Source organism: Diachasma alloeum, unplaced genomic scaffold (genome assembly GCF_001412515.2).
Source record: "Diachasma alloeum isolate Michigan unplaced genomic scaffold, Dall2.0 Dall_scaffold_00187, whole genome shotgun sequence".
Classification (NCBI taxonomy): Eukaryota; Metazoa; Arthropoda; class Insecta; order Hymenoptera; family Braconidae; genus Diachasma; species Diachasma alloeum.
This window is the reverse complement of record NW_021680353.1, coordinates 162,110-178,019: the sequence shown is the minus strand read 5'-3', so window position 1 is coordinate 178,019 and position 15,910 is coordinate 162,110. Positions and strand designations below refer to the sequence as shown.

General features: G+C 35.7%; 1 protein-coding gene across 1 annotated transcript in view; it reads right to left on the bottom strand.

Moving 5' to 3' along the window:
• Positions 1–15,910, bottom strand: part of LOC107048353 (probable chitinase 10) — a 94,884-nt gene that overhangs the window by 9,395 nt on the left and 69,579 nt on the right. The window contains exons 4-9 of the mRNA XM_015271495.2: positions 13,791–14,028; positions 8,916–9,095; positions 5,001–5,124; positions 4,421–4,730; positions 2,008–2,437; positions 1,639–1,856 (exon numbers count right to left, since the gene is read on the bottom strand). Coding sequence (XP_015126981.1) covers positions 1,639–1,856; positions 2,008–2,437; positions 4,421–4,730; positions 5,001–5,124; positions 8,916–9,095; positions 13,791–14,028 — 1,500 coding nt within the window. The remainder of the gene's footprint in view (positions 1–1,638; positions 1,857–2,007; positions 2,438–4,420; positions 4,731–5,000; positions 5,125–8,915; positions 9,096–13,790; positions 14,029–15,910) is intronic.

Genomic DNA, 15,910 nt, shown 5'->3' with positions numbered 1-15,910 from the left:
CTTCATAAAATTAAATTAAAAATTCCATTGCGTTGACACAGACTCTGCAGGGAAGATTTGTTAATCTGAAGCAAAGTTTCATATTTTTTCTTAAGGATATCCAAGTACTTTATTCAAATTAGCAACTTTTTTTCAAGCAAGATTTAGGTTTTTCTGAAAATCTTGCCATCCCCATACTTTACGATTTCTCAATTATTGAATACATTTTTTCGGGAATTTCTTCGATGAATATTGTGAACAATATTTTATTTTATTTCACACTTGACTCTCGTTGGTCTAACCTCTAATAATCATACCGCAACACTGCACATGTGTTCCATATAATCTCGTAAATTCGGATCGCGCAGTCACTAAACGGACTGTTGCCAGACGTCAGGAACATGCGGATTCAAATCACCCAATATGCCCGTCGTGGCAATCAAGAAGTTTTGAATTTGATTTGTTTGCAATTATCTGTTCAGAAATTTCTGTTTTTTAATGTCAGAAAAAAAACGAGAGAATGTTACAAAGAAAACTATAGCGAACAAAGTCATATAGGGTTGTGTACGAGAAAACGCTTTAAGACTATGAACTATTGGATTGAAGGTGGGAGTACAATACGTATACTCCCACCACTCCCAATACGTTTACAAAAAATCGTATAGAGATTTTCTATACCGATTGCGTATATAATTTCTATAGGATTTTCGTATATGATATTCGGATATTTCTATACGGATATTTTTTATACAAATTATTTCTATACGATTTCTATAAGTTTGATCCCATACGACCCACTGCCACATGTATAGAAACATTTTGTATGGAGTTGCGACATTTCTCTACGTTTTTCTCTGGTAGCTCCCTAATATTCTATCAACTCTGAATTCTGAAGGATTTTCCGCAAAAACAATTGACCGAACTACTTGGATCTCAAGGATATCCTTAAGGATTTTCAAGTATCTTTTACAGTTTGACACAGACCACATAATACATTCCACCATTTTCAATCATAAAATTGGTCAATTAAATTGCGTGAGAAAAATTTGAAAAAATCATGAAAATTCATTATTATTTTTTTAAACGTTCAGTTTTATTTTTCATCACAATGTGTGGAAAGCGGGATTGCGCACGCGAGATTGCGAACGCGAAGCATGCGTAAAATTTCACTTTACACAATTGATATAAAAATCATTGTAAAATGTCCAGAAACGTAGGGTCAAATGGGGCTCATATGAAAGCTCTGATGTTCGACTACAAAAGTAGAAAAGCACTTCACTGGAGAAAAAATAGCCAAAGTACTTGGATATCCTTGAATTTAGAGATAATCATCAGGAGGCTGTCATGAAAAAATCCAAGGACTTATTGTAATGGACGAACGGATGTAAAGGCCCTTTCACGAAAATCTCTTCTGGCTTTACAAAAAACATCTGAATGGAGATATTACTATCCCCCTCAGATGAGAAGATATCCTCCAAAAACTAATCTTCAAGTGAAATTGACTCATCTCACATTGCCACCACCCCATCCAATTACACCCCCCTCCCCTCCCCGTATTCATTATTCTAATGTAAACCAAAACTTTTCCGTTATTACCATGAACATTTTAAACAACAATAAATCACGCTGAAACAAATGGCTGGGTAAGTATGGGCTTACCTTAATGTCTGGATTTTTCTCCCTGAGGGCAATCAAACGCTCGTACATTTCGGCATCCTTCTCGCTGCTTTCCGTCAGCAAGTGATCCTTCAAGGTTGCAAACGCGTATACGACGTGGGTACACAGAGTAGGATCAATGTCCTCAGGCATAAATCTCCCAGCTCCAGGACGCTTGTGCGACCAGTTTGTCAAGTAACAAATCGTCTGAGGCTCCCTCTCTGCAAACATTTAATCTCAATCTCAGAATTTTCTCCAAATACAAGTAATTGAATAAAGTTAAACTTTTCCACCCATTACAAGCCACTTTACTCTAAACGCATTTTCAATACTGCATTTTCAACTTGAACAACTCTTGGCTACATTCATTACCTCGTGAGGGAGTATTGATGACCAGATTTGTCGTTGGTTTGCTTATTTTTTTCGCTTTAGTCAGTACTTCGGAGACTGATATTTTGTATGCCTCTGGTTTCTTAACGACAACTTCACTGACAGTAGCAGCTACAGCACTCCAATCAACGTCTTTGGCATTGCTACCCCTTGATACACCCCTGAGTTCCTCTCGCATAGCACCAATCAGTGGATATCTAACATTTCCAGGGCATACTGTGCCATTGAAGTCATCCATATCTACTGTCCATACCATAGCACCACCGTAACCCTTGCCCTTCAGCCACGACATTTTATTCCTAATGGATCTCTCGTCATCAAAACCAACCCATTGATCACCCTGTACCAAGTACGGTACTTTCATTTCATCATCCCACACATAGGCTGCTCCATTTTGTAGCATCTCGCATATCTAAGGACAGAAAGGAAAATGATCAAAAACACTCTGTTTGATTGATAATGATCAATGAAGCAGAAAAAATGTGATCTTAAAAATAACGGGAATCTATGACGTTTCTCCTTCACTCAATTGGCTTTTATGTAATTATTCCTCTAGAGTAAACAGACCCGACAAATTTCTTTAGGCAACCGCCCATCTCCTAGTGTTTGCACGTCATTTACATAACGCCCGGTGGTGTATCGGTGTTAGTGAAAGACTGATGTAACGATTTTGTGGATATTATAAAATGCTTCTACTTGACCTTTTAAGAGGGCCTTGTAGCTCAGCTACCTCATAAATTTTGAAACATTATTATAAATTTAAACGCGGAATTGAGGGAAGCGGACGTAAAAAATTGGTCGAGCTTGTTTTGAAGTGAATCTAGGAAGAAGATAACGGTATCCCGTGGGGAAGGAGGAGTTGGGAGGGGGGGGGGGGTTAGAATATCAAAGATAATCTACTGGTTGAACCATGGCAGGCAAACATAGAGATTCAGTTTCCAACCAAATCAGAAGCGAAGTGGGAAACCGTAGTAAAATAAATTCGAAGGTTTTATTGATTGTGAGTTCATTTCTGAAACAAGTGGTATTAGATGAAAAGGTCGAGAAAACTTTTGTATAGATCCACAAATTGGTGGCACACATCTCTCTTCACGGAGAGAATTAAATAGTAAACATTACTATGACATAGTGACATAGTAAAAGGGTTTTCAACTGTCCCCACTATGTTCCATAGTAATCCTTACTATGTTTCATAGTAATCCTTACTATGTTTCATAGTAATCCTTAATGTTCCATAGTAATCCTTACTATGTTCCATAGTAATCCTTACTATGTTCCATAGTAATCCTTACTATGTTCCATTGTAATCCTTACCATGTTCCATAGTAATCCTTACTATGTTCCATAGCAATCCTTACTTGTTCCTTTTATTTTCTTCATTTTCATGGTCAATTATCCCTGTAGAAGCAACTCAAAATGCATTCATCACCGAAAAAGCCAATTTCATTAACACAAATTATGTCCATTTGTCGCAACCGGGGATCTAATTCAGGGCCTTACGATTACTAACCCTAACATGCTAGCACTACGCTAACGCGCAATATTTACTCGTCGTAAATATCATATCAAGGATGTTCTTTTCATTTAGTGAAACGATTTTTTTTTCAGATTTAGAGAAAATTGTATTATTCCTTTACTTTTTGTTGTGGAAGAATATATTTAATATCATTAGTATAATAATTCAATGGAAAAACATGACAATAGTTTGTAAAATAAATAAATAAATGTTTAGATTCAAAGAACAAATGTTTGGCTGTAATAGCAAATCAAAGATCAACCAATCCAAGAATGTTGCGCCAACGAAACGACTTTGGTGGTTTTAACGTAAAATTCGTGGGGTTAGCAAATCAATTTCAACCTTTCATTGGGGCTTGGCCCGACAAATGTTCAGTGGCTCGCGTAGCGGAGGCTCAGGTACCAGTTACAAATTTTCATTTGTCGTAGCAAATCAGATCCCAGCGAACGAGTATTTGGTAGGCTAACGAAATTATTTTTCTGCATGATGAGTTTCTAAAAAACAATTAATTAGTTTCGGAAAATAGAAACTTTTTTCTCTGTACAGCTGTATGAATTTTCAACAGAAAATGTCTCTCGATTTTTTTCTACTTACTCATATGTCAAGATGATTCAATATGCGATAAACTCGATTCCTCCATCGAGTTTCACTCTTTGCTCTCGAATTTTTCATTGACGTGATAATTCATTACCTCTCAAATGAGTAATTAAAGGAGGAAATGTCGGAACGCATTGTAGCTAAATCGATTTCCCCACCAAATGTGTTTCGACACATAATTGGATACTCATGTAAAAATGGACTGTGCCCCGTTGCATTTCCCTGATTTATTCCCGAATCTCCCATCCAATAAAAAATAATTAAAACCACGAGATACGTTACCTCATAGTAAGCCAAAAAACCCGACTCTTTGGTGTACTCTCCAGCTTTTCCCCCACCACTGGCAGCTGCATGAACCCGGAAATTATCAGTATTGGATAGTGTAAAGGAACGTCCATAGGTCGGCATACCAATAATCAATTTCTCTTTGGGTGTACCAAGTCTAACCCAGATTGATGCGGCATTGTCAACGCTTAGCTGCTTCTGCCACTCAGAATCCAAAGATGATGCATAAAGTGGTGCATTGTGGCCAGTTTCACGCTCCCATTTGCCATGAAAATCGTATGCCATGAGGTTTACAAAATCCAGGTAACTGAATAGTAAATTACAATTGATTAATGAAGATTGCATACCGCAGAGAAATATCTGTTTACGTATTTCACGTCTGACTAATTGTAACCATTTCTACTCACTACTGTGGACTAGACATTTACACATATATTATGTCAATCGGATTTGGAATACCGTAATAACTCTATCAATTAACGATTCCTCGTAGTTCAAATCGATGCTACCATGTTTCGATGTTTGATTTATCACGTTTGACAGAGCTGTATGGGTCTAATTAGTATTGGTGATTTACCTTGCTACTGCCGGTACATCGTATCCGCTCTTGATGTTGTCTGGACCAACTGGAACGGCTGCGGTCAACAGCAGACGTGGCATCTTTTTCTCCTGGGCCTCGGCTTCGAACGCCTCTCGCAACTCTGTTTGGTTTTTAATTATCTTTTTATGATGATTGATTTATCCATCAATTTACTTTGGCATATTTTTTACTGATTTTTTTTCTTCCATTCCGTAATTGGTCACTATTGAATATTTTCGCGGTGATTAATTATCGGAGGCTGCGTTGTAAACTCATCAAAATCAACTTTGTCAATTGGAAGTGACTGGCGTAATGGAATCACTAATTAATCATGGAGGTTTGATTAAGTTTGATTGCCAGAGGACTGAAGGCTCGGTGGAAGTGTACATCCAACGAAATAATGTATTTTAATTAAATAAAACTCAATTTGAAATTGTCGCATTTTTTAGTGGAAATGAATAAATTCGTGAATTTGTTTTAATGAAAATGGTTCGATTATATGCAATAATGAATTCGTCCAGGAAAAATCGTCTAATGAATTATTACATATTAATTTCTAACGAATGAAGTCTTCATTTGGAACGAAAAACATTTGTTGAAATTGAAAAAATTATCCATTTGATGTGAATAAAAATGCGAATAAATGTTGAATAAACCCACTTATTTGATTCTAATAAAGTTTATGATGTGACATGTTAAAAAGTGGGCAAAATTCCGACTACAATTGATTTTGCCCCGTGAATCCACGAAAACGAAGGTTCTTCATTTTTGCATTTAAAATCGGCCAAGTGCCTCAGTTTTCAGCTGGTTGACAATTTTTTTTGTTTCAAAAAGTTCATTAAACTCCACGGAACAAAAGTGTGCATTCGTTTTACGATCCATTGGGCAGATCATGAAAAAATTGAAGATTTTTTTTTATTCATTGCTTCCGCATTGATTCATCAAGTGTTCATTTTTTCAGGATTTTTTCATGATCCGTTGAATGGATCGTAAAATTGATGCGTACCATTGTTCTTTGGATTCCAACGAGCATTTTGGGAATAATATTGTCCATCGGACGAAAGCTGAGGCATTTGGACGAATTTAAAGCTAAAAGGCAGTACCAGTCGTCCGCTTTCACTCGCTCTCGGGTTCGGGTGTGACCGGTAAGGGTTAGCGGATTCATTGTGACCCATTATGGGTCGAACCAATAACTTCCCGACCGATTCTTTTTTTGTTTCCAAATGAAAGCTTGGTAATCGAAGGGATACTCACTCCATAATTGAGTGACACCATGCTTGAATCAAGTATATTTTATTCTGTTATATATTTTTTCGAATCAAGTACATTTCCTTCTTGATTCGAGTATATAATATACTTGATTCAAGTATACTTTATACTCAATTGGGGAATGGGGTCAGGTGCTAAGTTTCAGAATATAAGGGTCGAAAAGTGGAGGCTGGAAAATGAGGGTCAGAATATTAGGGTCAAAACATTACGATCCGAATATAAAAGTAAAAAAAGGGGGTGCCAGGCAATAAGGGTCTAAATATAAGCCATATACGACGGCGACGATGGCCGAAGCGGTTAAATCGCTCGGCCGGACGGCGGGACCCGTGAGGCGCGGGTTCGAGTCCGGCTTTGGGGCAATTTCGATTTTTAATCTTTCGGAAACCGTCGAACGGAAGTCTAGACACCGAGAATCATTGGAGAAGTGTTAGGAAAACATTCTCCGATGAAGCTTGGTCGATGGACGCCCGCGTCCACGCACGAAAAAATTTAATAGAAAAACCGATCGAATTCGTTAGAAAATTCTATTGAATTTCTATCAAACTTTCTATCAGTTTTTGGCTGATTCTATTGACATGTTTAATAGAAAAAGTCAACAGAATTCGATTTTTCTATATAACTTATTCTTTTCATATATTTTCTAGAGAATTTTATAGAGAATTCGCTCGACTCAAATTTTCTAAGTTTTTTTCATTCTATTTTCCTTTTTTTCTCACCAAGAAGATCAAACGAAAAAACTTGGAAAATTTGAGCCGATGAAATTCTATAGAAGATATCTCAATAGAATAAGTTATATAGAAAAATTGAATTCTATTGACTTTTTCTACTGAATATTTTCTATTGAACATTTCAATAGAATCGACCAAAAACTAATAGAACAGTTCAATAGAAATTCAATAGAATTTTCTAACGAATTCGATAGGTTTGTGACGTATTGTCATTCATACGTCGGTTATTTGTTGAAAACAATGTGACGTATTATGAATAATACGTTACATTAAATTTATAATGTGGGACAATGAGAGAAGAAATATGATTTCTTTCTCATCGTGCAGGAGCAGAGCTCAGCATTCTCACGGTGCCATCTGAGTCCAGCTCCTCGGTAAAGAAGCTGTTTGACTGTTCTAGTTGTGTGTCAATGAGGGCAATCAATTGTCTTAGTGTTTCGGGACCGTGAGACTGGTTGCTCTGCAATTTTAGGTCTTGAGCATTTTACAAAGACTCTGCAAGGGCAGAGTACGATCGGGAGCGAAGTGGAGCGGATCTCCAAGCTCATAAGTCTAAGTCCGATCTCTTAATAACGCATTTACCGAACCCATCAATAACACTGTCGTGTACCGTAGTTAGTAGTTGAGTTAAATATACCATGCTTTTACCAGTTAATCGTGTATTTATCTTCGGTACAATACCTTCCAATTCCCTTATCATTCCCAACTTGAGTGAATCCCACGCGACAGTTAGCCGGTCAACATAGGATACGACGGCCCTAGGAAAGGAAAGCTTATTTCTATTTATGACTAGTCCCAGGGACTAGTCACATGTTAGATCACCCAGGATTAATGCGGTGGGTGATCTAACTCAAAACGTCACAGGTTTTTCTATTAAATTTTTTCGTCCGTGTCGACCAGTTTTCCATGGTTTCCCTTGGTCACCAGGAGAGTCTGTACGTGGGGTACAGCTCCTGGGGTACAATGCGACACAGTTGGGAGTAAAAACCCGAATAGGGTATATATGGCAAGGAAAATAAATAAATATAAGTCATATACTATGTTTGATCACCATTTTTAGATCTTATATGACCCTCATTGCCTGACAGCCACTTTTTAACTTTTATATTCTGACTCTAATTTTTTTATCCTAATATTCGGACTCTCTTCTTTTAACCCTATCATTCTGACCCTCATTCCTTCATCGTTACAGTCAGGTCCTCAGTTTTCGACTGCGATATTCCAACCCTCATTTTTTAAACTCCTCTTTTTGACCCTTATATTATCACACTTAGTGTATCACCCTTATATTACACTTGACAGCGCTTGGTACAACCCGGGCTGATATGAAATAATCATCCTCGAATTGAAACACCCATCTCCCACTCGAGTATTAAACATACTCGAATCAAGAATAATATGCTTGAATCAGGTTTATGCATATACTTGATTCTGGTATAAAATATACTCAATTCAAGTTTTTTTTCCAATAAACCAATTCAATAAACCATTTGTCTGGGTGCACGTATGAAAAAATTGTATAGAAATTTTCTATACGGATTGCGTGTAGAAATTCTAGAGGATTTCCGTATATGATATTCGGATATTTCTATACGAAGATTTTCTATACAAATTATTTCTATACATAAATTTTTGTTTTCATACGAAAGATGTCTAAACGCTCCACAGAAAAACAGAGAAATGTCGCAACTCCATACGAAACGTTTTTATACATGTAGCAGTGGGTCGTATAGAATCAAATCTGTAGAAATCGTATAGAATAATTTGTATAAAAAATATCCGTATAGAAATATCCGCATATCATATACGAAAATCCTATAGAAATTTTATACGCAATCCGTATAGAAAATTTCTATACAATTTTTTCATACGTGTGTTCATGGAGAAAACCAAAATTCAAAGGGCAATAGTTTACCTTTCAGTAACAGAACATAGTTTTTCTTGTCGTCACCACCCTTGGGATACTCCCAATCGATGTCGAGACCGTCAAAGTCTCTGTCACGTAGATATGGGATTGCACTGTAGATAAACGTCTGTCGAGCGTATCTCGTTGATGACATGTCTTTAAACTTTTGAGTTCCAAACGACCATCCACCTGGAAAAGAACATTCCGAATTAATTTAACAGCTTTTTATCCAGGGATAGAGGGGATTCATTCCATTTATTGGAGTTTTGCGTGACATTTTTTACAACCCCGAATGGAAATAGAATGGAAGAATTATATACGTGTTATTATTGTTCATTTGAAAATTGGAGAATTTGTAACAAATTATCAGTGATTTCTCTTACAATGGACAATCTATTTTTATTATCGTAAAATAATTGTTATTTTTAACCAATTTGATCACAGACTTCGCCTCCAGTTCGACCTGTTCACTCGAGGGGCTACTCACTTCCGAGATCACGTGAAATCACCGAAATCATTGAAATCTCTGCAGTCAAGTGATTTTAGCTCTCCGAAATCATTTTCGAAATCATCTCCGAAATCACGTGAAATCGTTTGAAATCAATGAAATCACCGAAATCGGTGGCGCACTGGTGTAGTAAGAACCGTGCAGGTAATTCGTGATTTTGAAATTGACACACCTGCCAACGATGACGATAAAATGACGTACTCACTGCCATAGTAAAATGGTCAAATCAACCGCTTTCTATCGTCATTAGCTCAAGATTGGCAGAGTAGAATCAAACGAATTCGTTATTATTTGCCAGTTAATATTGCCAGTTTTAATTTTCATAATTTAGCACAACCCGTTTTGTCCCACCTCTATTATTTATTAACTTTATTTTTCTGAAATCACTGATTTCGAATTAATGAAATCATTCGAAATCATGAAATCACTTTCCGCGACGCTCGAAATAACCGAAATCATTTTTTCCGAAATCATTGAAATCACCGCTGAAATCACCCGGAATCCATTTAATTCCAAAATCATGGTGTCACTCAATTATGGAGTGAGTAGCCCCTTGTGTTCACTTCATATTCGGCAGAAATATAAATTGCCATTTAGTAATTTAGTGTTGATTGGAATTATCAAATCTTGAAATTTTTTACAGCAGCTCATTCAACTGAAGTTTCCACATATTTTGTTGCTAAAAATCCGTTATATTTCAGGAATATTCAATGTAATTGCAATTTTCAAGTTCACATTGCAGAGAAAATTATTAAAAATTTTGGAAAATCAGGCACCCATTGTCATAAACTACCAATCAATTAAAAATTCAACTGGATGTGATGTTCAATTTTCATACTGAATTGGAGAATTCTAGCTGTCATTAGAATATCAATGATCGACTAATATGAAAAACTGAATTGTGTTAGTTGTTCAAGATGAATGAGAGATTCCATGGGCGACTTGATTTTAAGGATATCCAAGTACTTTGGCTACTGTTTTCTCAAGTAAATGCTTTTCTACTTTTGTAGTGGAACATCAGAGATTTCATTTGACCCTAAGTTTATGGACATTTTATAATGATTTTATTATTTAAACTTTGCAGGTCTAAATTTAAATCTCGATATTGAACCATTAGAAAACATTTTAAAAATCTGAAAAAAAGAGAAAGCTTACTTCTGAAGGAAGATTGATGAAATAATTTAAAAATTGCGAGCATTTTCTGTAAATAGTTTATAAACAATCAATTCTCCACCATAAAAATCATTTGTTCAGAATCATAACAAATTTATTCAGATCCGGAATTTTACCAGAAATTGATTTCATGCCTTAAAAAATAAAGTTTCCGAAAGTTGAAATTATTGCAATTAATTATTTATAAACAACGGATATTTAAAAATTTATGTTTAAAAAAATCATAATTCTGTGCAAAATGTAATTTGGATGACGTTGAATATTCATGATTAAAAAAAAAATGTCTAACGCAATTTAATTGACAAATTTGAGGATTGAAAATGGTTGAATCACTAGTGTGTACCAAACTGTAAAAGATACTTGGATATCCTTAAATGAAATTTAAATTTGCAATATTGAGAATTCAAATGCATTTACTATTTAAATTTCAAAAAATTCCTAACAATGGATTTCAAAACTAAGTAAGAATCAAGTAACTTGTGGTTTCTCTCTACTTTCACATTTTACGCTCTTTCTCATAAGACGATTTCATGCAAAATCCCAACTGCAGTATCTTTCAAATATCGCTTAAAGTTTATGGTGAAAAGGTGGATTAGTCTTGTATCTTGGAAACCAAGAGGTCTAGCAAAATTACGAAAAGACAATTCCATCAGCTAATAAGCGAGTTATGAAATTGTACCGTAATCTTGATAGTTTGAAAGTTAAACCTGATAAGATTAATCTACCTTTTTACCACCGAATCAATTGCGTGAAGTCTTGAAATTTTATACAGATTATTTTGCAAACATCTCTGGGAATTTTTAATTTAAGGGGAGATCGCAGTGAAATTTGAAAGTCGCAGGGGATTGTTCCTGCTAGAGATGTGAGTGACAAAAATAACCGGTCAAATGACCGCCAATGACCGCCGTCATGACCAGTAATTAACGCACCAAGAATCTGACTATATGATCAGAAAAAAATGACGATCGACCATGAGCGTGAATAGTGATGCTGTCAAAACTACACGATAAAATTTTTGGATTGATCATCACGGTCAGAAAAAACATCTAAAGTTTTGGAATCGTCGCAATCTCGAAACATATGGGATCGGTGCATCTCATCAGGATTTTGGGAGGACTTATCTTACCTGGGTCTCGACTTTTTCGTTTTTTTCTGTTTTTATATCGCCAATATAAAAACAGAAAAAAACAGGCAAAATAAGTACTCAAAAAATCGTGACGAGTTTACAACGATTCGAAAACTTTTGATGTTTTTTCAGACAGTGATGATGTATCCAAAAATTTCATCTTGTAGTCTCGACGGCATCACTAAGCGTGAAATGACCTAATAAATTTTGACCGTCAATTTTCGAGTACTAGTCCAGTGATTTCTACACTGTTAAAAAATTTTTGTTGAAATTTCCAGTACAGATTTCGGAAATTTTTATCACATTTAAGTTCCACTGAAATTTCAAGGAATTCCGTCATTGAAAATTGAAAATTTCGGGAAAAGATCAATGAGAACTGTAAATTTTAGTTCAATTATTCCCCGAAAATTAATAGAAAACGAGAAAATTCCGATAAACAGATTGTTGATTTTTCAATGGTTTGAAAATGCGAGGTAATTTGGCACTCAATTTTCATGTTTTCATGGAAAATCTAAATAACTTGAAGAATTCTAGTCTTCCTGCTTCTCAGAATTGTGCAATTTTATTGAATTTTCAGGGAAATTTAAAATTTCATTATTTTTTCAGTCAGAACCAGATCATTTACGTCTGACCTGAGCGAAAGAGAACATGACGGTCACTCCACATCCCTAGTCCCTACCATGCTGATCATTTTCGTACTCATTTTTTTACTCAAAAAATTATAAAAAATCTAGTCTTAATTTTTTTCATTGACGACATCTGACTGTACAGGCATAAAATTATTATTCCATCGCACTTTTTTTGACAACAATCATTTCTTTAACTAAATTTTTGTCGTCTCTCATCTCCAAAATTAGAGAGACCAAACGGAAGAATTTTTGCTCAGAAGTTTTGATTGAAAAAAAAACAACACTTTAACAACGAAGAAGTTTAACAAAGTTAAACTCGGAAAAAAAATTTAAGAAATTAATATTCCTGAAACTTTCCTTCTCCCTACTGTCCGTATTGTCAACAAATACCATGAAGTTTCACTTCTGTCGCGCGTAGCTTGTACGTACTTTTTTTTTTAAAGAGAATTATTGTTACCAGTACTGCGAAACGTAGTGACAGTCGATGAATAAGGGGCCTTACTATCACAGGGGGATATGGAGCGCTTCGCACAGCGACTACTATCACCACTGTGGCGCGTCAAACATTTCGTTACGAATTTTCGTGATGCTAATCGAGTTTACTACCCTGCCTAAAGAAGTTTCACTTCAAAAATAAGTACCAAAGTCATCTGTATGGTAGGGACAACCCCCTCCAATTTTTAAATTCCACATCGGTCTTCCCTTAACGCCCTTAGCGCCCCTGACGTACGGGGCGTTTTTCTTACTAACCGCGTCGGACGCTTAAGATCACTGAAAGCTGATCGCTTTTGAGGAATGGATAATAGTAAAACCGATATGTAATTGAACCTACAGTAGTCCTCTTGCTAATGTTACTTGTTTAGTTAAATTATCATCCATAGTTTTGGAAATATTCAATTTCGAAGAGAGCTGTCTATTTAGACTAGGGTCGCTGTCTGGCAGGGACCCCGTACGGGAGGGGTTAAAAAAATGAAAAATCTCTGACATCAGTAGATTCATGGCACAATATCGAAAAGTATTTTTACATTACTTCACTTTTCATCCAATTGCGCAACAAAAATATAATATTTGAAAAAATTACTTTGCAAATGTCTCCGAAACGTGTAGGTTTAGAGCAAAATATTAAGAGACCTTTTTCGTAAGTGATAAAAATCCCTACGGAAATTTTTCTTTGATGAATATTTCGAAACCCTTTCATTCCAGAGATATTAGTACAATAATACACAATACAATAATCCACCATTGATTTGGTTGTGTAACAATTCTCAAATTTATATGCGGATTATTGTAAAAATCTCTGACAGTTATTATATTTATAGTAAAAAAAATACTTTTTTGTACCTGATAACATATTTATAAAATATCTCCCAATGAATTCCCAGAATGCCCTCAGTCCTAAAATATCTCGAAAATAATCCTCCACTCCAAGTAAATCAAAAAATACAAACCTATAGCAAGTAGAATTTTCAGCGATGGATTCGCCTTTTTGAGGCTCCCTATTCTCTCATAGAGTCCAATTTTCCCATCTTTGGTTTCATCGTTGGACTCGAAGCTCGTGAGTTTGTTTTTCTTCAGCCATCCAAATGCGAAAATAATGTGGGTGCATAAATCAGGGTGAATATCCTCGGGCATGAATTTCCCAATCTTCGTACGGTACTGAGACCAATTTGTGTAGTAGCAGACAATCTACGAGAAGTATAACATGAGAATCTTCAGTGAAATAATTGACCATTGAAATAGAAAGAAAGTGCAGAATTCGTGATAATGGATTATAGCACAGCAATGATTAATTATCATCTTGAACTAATGCAGCCGATCACGTTATACGTAACTGAATGTGCATTCAATGCCTCTCTATTAGCATTACTAACACGCAAACTGGCTCTTTGACATTTTAAACACCAGTTTTCTCTCCTGGTTTATGAATTTTAACGTTCATGTTATAATCTAAGCAGCTATCATCATAAAAAAAAAGTATAGTTGAATAAAGAGCGAGAAATAGCGGAGAATGTCACCTCTATCCAGGTGTTTGCACTCAGATTGTGATTATTATAACACGAATTAATTAAGGAACAATTATTCTTGTTTGAGAACATAACAAGATTGAAAGTGCCAGAGAATATAATTGAAGAAATTAAAGTATCTCTACCTTTACGGCTCGAGTCATTCAGTGTTTTCACAAAAAAGTCCTAAAAATTATTTTGTTGTTATGTCTAAATTATTGAAATTAATTAAGTGGCGAAGCGGTAAAACGGTTTAAAAAGATTTAAACTTTAGCTGAGTTTTCGAGGAAGATCTCCGAATTTAAGGGAGATGACGAAATTTTCGTATTAACCTTTTTTGTGGAGCGAATTGAGGACTATAAAAAAGGTCATGATAAAAATTTTCCCATCTCCCTTGGATTTCGAGATATTCATTGAATACGGAGGCTTCACTTCTCAATTATAGAGGTCATGAACATAAGAATTATCTCATTCTTTAATTTTTTCAATCAGAAAGATGAATGAACAGTTTTTTAATTCACTAGTTTGAGAATACTCGTGACAACACTGTACGATCATATGAGAGTTGCAAAAACGACCGTTGGCCGGATATTGTGAGTAATGAAAAAAAGTAAACGATAAATTGTGATTAAACAGATGCCAATATTTTCCATTATGTTTTCACATTATTATTAAACAATCAGAATTTCATTTTTTATGTCATAGGTGCCCAGAATCACGCGATTCTACCGAGCGAAGCGAGAAAAGATCACTTTTCGTCACAGCGTGATGAAATAGTATATTTTAGCACGTGTGGGGCAATTTCGTCTTTAACGTGTGTGGGGTTTACAGCATGAGCCGAAGGCGAGTGATGTAACCACACTCCTCCATAACTCCTCTTTCCGAGCGAAGCGAGGTTAGAATCGCGGATTCTGGGCCCTATGACATAAAATAGTATAGGAAATTCGTGTGTAATGGTGTTTTTTGACTCGTGGGATTGTAAAACTCGCCTTCAGCCCGTTTTACAACTTCCCACGAGCCAAAAAACCCATTACGCACTTGTTGCGTAATATACTATTATTTGAACAGAGATACATTTGGCGATTTTCACATGAAACCCTGGGTTAAATGATGGTTTACAGACATTTTTATTTATAAAAAAATGGCAATTGAATGGTGAAAAACATACGATGCCGAATGTCATCGACTTTTCGCATAATTGTTTGCAGTTTTTAGAAATCTTTCAGTTGGAAAATAACCACCTCTTAGAGGTAGAGCTACTTTAACAATATTTATTTATTCTCTGTATAATATGGTATATTTCGTAACGAGTGCAAAAAAGTGTTTTTTGGCGAGTGGGAGATTTATATCACGAGCCGAAGGCGAGTGATATAATCCTACGAGCTAAAAAATATTTTTCATCACAATGTGGCGGAAATTGGACTTTTAGGCACGCGGAGCGTGCCGAAACACGTGGCGTGCGTGAATAGAAATAAGCTTATGGGATTATATCACTCGCCTTCGGCTCGTGATATAAACCTCCCACTCGCCAAAAAACACTTTTTTGCACTCGTTACGAAATATAC